Raw genomic sequence first — 4,071 nt, 5'->3', positions numbered from 1 at the left:
GCTCAGACTGTAAGAACACAAATTGAAAAATGTGTCTCCTTGAACATTTACAAGGGACTAGGATGGCTGTGAGTTAGCCCAATGACGGGATTATTGTAGGTCCACTTCCCAGGGGCCCAAAAAGGAGTGTGTGGTGCTGGGAGTGGGTGCAGCCTACACGGCCTAAGACAGGGCTCTCACCCTCCTTTCACCCGCCTCGGGGTCCCTTGACATTGCCCATCGTCGACAGCCTAAAGCCTCCGACCATCGATGTGACTCGTCTCACATCAATGTTTCAGGGTTGTGAACTTGTCTAAGACCCCCCATAATTAGACATCCAAATTCAAAATTCACATAGTTGGGATTGATCATAAGATGCCTTCTCTAACTAAACAGAGAAGGGGGAGATGCCAGAAGCCAGGACCCTCGCCCTTACCCTCACCCCCTACCTTTCCCCACCTGCACAATGTTCCCTGAAGCTTGGCAACTGCAAGATCCTGCTTGGAAACTGCAGATAGACTCAAAGCAGTGTACCATATCTTCTGAAGAATAGCAGGGAGACCGTAACTCAAGCAGGGTACCATATCTTCTGAAGAATAGCAGATAAATCATAATTCAAGGCAGTGTACCGTATAGACCATGACATGTTTCAAGGCACAGGCCAAGAAGATTTTGTACTTTTCCACCATCTGGCCCCTCTTACCCCCTCCCCTTGTGAAACATGCTATAAAAAAGCATTTCATGTTCAAAAATAAATAAATTATTTAAAAAAAAAAAAAAAAAAAAAAAAAAGAAAAAATAAACCTGAGTGAGGTAGCTCAGAATCAGAAAAGGACATGCATGGTATATATTCACTAATAAGTGGATATTAGCTAAAAAAGTACAGAATATCCAGGATACAATTCACAGAACTCAAGAAGGTTAACAAACCGAAAGGCTCAAGTGAGAATGCTTCAATCCCACTTGAGAGGGAGAAGAAAGCAATCAGGTGTGGACAGACAGAAGGAGGGAGGGATCTGGTTTGGAGAGTACACAGGGAGGGGAAAAGGGGAACATGACTAGTTATTGGGGGGATGAACAGGGGTTAAGCCCTTAGGGCAGCAAAAGGAATGGAATCGGGCAATCTTGGGAGGTATAAGGTTAGGGGACCCTCTAGAATCCACCAGAGACCAGGGAGGTGAGATACCCTGAGGAATCAAAAGGAGAGACCGTAGATGATGTGCCCAACAATGGGTAGAGGAAAATTGTTGATTCCACCTCTAGTAGAAAGACAGGCCTTCCAGTGTTGTGATAGAGTTGCCATTTCACTGTCAAAAACTCTGACCCAGAATTGTTCCTGTCTGAAGAACTACAGGGACAAAAATCGAGAAGAGACTGAGGGAAAGGAGTTCTAGTGACAGGCTCAAATGTGGATCCTGCTCAATGGGAGGATACAAGGCTTGACACTATTACTGACGATATGGTATGCTTACAGATAGGAACCTAGCATGACTGTCATCTCAGAGAACCAAAAAGCAGCTGAAAGAGTCAGTTGCAGATACTTATTCCCAACCAGTGGACAGAAGTTGGTGACCCCTGTGTTTGAATTAGGGAAAGGTTGGAAGAAGCTGGGGAGCAGGGTGACCTCATAAGAAGACCAGCAGTCTCAACTAACCTGGACCACCAAGACCTCTCAGACACTGAGCTACTAACCACGCAGCATACACTAGCTGATATGAAGCTCCTGACACATATACAGCAGAACACTGCCTGGGCTGGCCTCAGTGAAGAAGAAGCACCTAACCCTTGAGAAACTTGAGGCTACAGTGGGTTCAGAAGTCTAGCAGGGTAGGGGTGGGGGAATGGAGACATCCTCTTATAGTTGGAAGAGGAGGTAACAGATGAGGGGCAGTCAGAGTGCCTTTCCTAATAATAATAATAATAATAATAATAATAATAATAATAAATAATAATAATAATGTAGAATTTTTAATTTGGTTTCAAATGTCTAAAATCTGACACCTGGTCAAATATGTATCATTTGAGACTGAAGCAGTTTATTTTAGACATATGTTAATACAGTACAATTTTGGCAAAAATACATGGTAATAATTATCTTAATTCCATGTGCACAGTAAAGCCTGAAGCATGTGTATGTTTTAACACTTTTGTAAAGAACATGCGACATCTTCCCTAAGATTCAATTGACTGAGAACAGAAAATAGAGATAAAGGTATACAGAGGAAGACTCTAGGATAAACGTTCTGGGAAATATGGGTGAGTCCTTAACCTACTGATAGCAGTTATTAACAACTTCCATTCTCAGCCTTCTGGGTGAAAAACAGATATACATTTCTTCTATTGAGGAGAAAGCTCTGTGTGAGCAGCATTCCTGGTTTCCCTGGTGCTCATCTGTGAGCATTCATACACTTTACATGATAGAAGATTTTTTTTTAAAAAATTTACAACCATAAGAAGCCTGTACATCTCTTCCTTCTATACTGCAACACTATCAGGGGCCTTTGCATATTGCTCTCCCGGGAGGGCCCACCTTTCCTAATCTGAGATAAAAGCTCAGTTGTCATGTTGCAGTGACTGCTCAGTCTCCTCAGGCTGCCTCCTCAAAATGATGTTGCCAGTTAGGCTGTTCGTGCTGTTGTTCTGGATTCCTGGTGTGGAGAGAGAGAAGTGAGAAAGAAGAATGGGGAGGGAGCAAGAACAGTAAATCCCATTGTTCATTACAAATATTATGTATGAGAAGATGGGTCTTATCCTCCAGCTTGGGGCTTCTGTGGTGTATATTTGTTAGAGGGAAGTTCCAGAAGTGCACATGTGCTATATAATGAAGATTATGATATGGGTGGATAGGATGGTTTAAGTTTTAACTAGAAGGACCCTGAGGCTTGTGTTTCACTTTTTTTTTGATAAGAAGGAAATTTTAGGATATAAATAATTTGTATGTGAAAATAAACATCAGAGTTGAAATTTAAAAAATTACAAGGTTGTTCAGGAAGTTTGTGCATAACTCTGTACTTCTCTCTCATTATTTCAGTTTGTGATGACACAAACTCCAGTTTCCCTGCCTGTCATCCTTGGAGATCAAGCCTCTGTCTCTTGTATGTCTAGTCAGAACCTTGTGCATAGTGATGGATTCACCTTTATAGAATGGTACCTGCAGAAGCCAGGCCAGTCTCCACAACTCCTCATCTATGAGATTTCCAAACGATTTTCTGGGGTTCCAAGCGGGTTCAGTGGCAGTGGGTCAGGCACAGATTTCACACTCAAGATCAGCAGAGTGGAACCTGAGGATTTGGGAGTTTATTACTGCTTCCAAGGTACACATCCTCCTCCCACAAAAACATGCTTGGGGTGTCCTAGCTGACAAATGATATTTATGTGTGAGAGAGATGTGCTGAGGAACTCCAGATTATTGGTTCCAGCTGAGGGCAAGTTCAGCCTGGTACAGCTCACTGATCATTCATTTTTGGCTTCATTGCCACAATAACAAAAATTTTGCACCCTCCTCAGAGAATGGTAAACAGTTGCCATCCCAGAAGCCGGAAAAGAATGAGAAAAAAGCTCCAGGGAAACCCATTTGGATTCAATAGGCCTTGAGTGATTTTTTACTCAGTTACCCAGTAAAGCAGATGGGAAGCTAAGATATATTTCTTTGTTAAACTGTCTTCTTTAATATGTAATTACTTCATTCAACAAATTTTATGCTTGTAACTTAAATTTATATATATCCTATGAAATTCATATATATGAGTGTGTGTGTATTTACATATATACCCTACTTCCATTTGCTTTTTATGTAAAGTATATACAGTAAGTCTGTAACTTTCATAACATGCTTTTACTGATAAAGTGTTTCTCTTCTGATATCTAAATGGTTCTTTTTATTCCATGCAGCTATTCTAACTGTATTGCCTTCTATGTTTAATTTCAATTACATGCACAGTTACAGATGGCTAGGAATATATTTTTGGTAGTATCTTCTGCTAGTATTGAATATTTTAATTCTTCTGTTAATATTCATTTGTCATTTTGTTTTGCATTTATTGATAAAATTTTACTTTTTCTTTCAGGTATTTAATCTTTTGGACAGGTGTT

The 4,071-nt window shown here is 40.7% G+C and overlaps 1 gene segment (V, D, J or C); it reads left to right on the top strand.

Annotated features, from left to right (window-relative positions):
* Positions 1–1,466: 1,466 nt before the first annotated feature.
* Positions 1,467–3,293, top strand: LOC114635784 (the record flags this gene model as incomplete). The annotated part of the segment is given in 2 exon segments: positions 1,467–1,505; positions 3,011–3,293. Coding segments are annotated over 2 exon segments (322 nt in total), but the record flags the coding sequence as incomplete, so codon positions are not given.
* Positions 3,294–4,071: the final 778 nt, after the last annotated feature.

This window comes from Grammomys surdaster, unplaced genomic scaffold, assembly GCF_004785775.1.
Source record: "Grammomys surdaster isolate TR1022 unplaced genomic scaffold, NIH_TR_1.0 117739, whole genome shotgun sequence".
Classification (NCBI taxonomy): domain Eukaryota; kingdom Metazoa; phylum Chordata; class Mammalia; order Rodentia; family Muridae; genus Grammomys; species Grammomys surdaster.
Note: the sequence above shows the minus strand (reverse complement) of the source record. Positions and strands in the feature narration are given on the sequence as shown.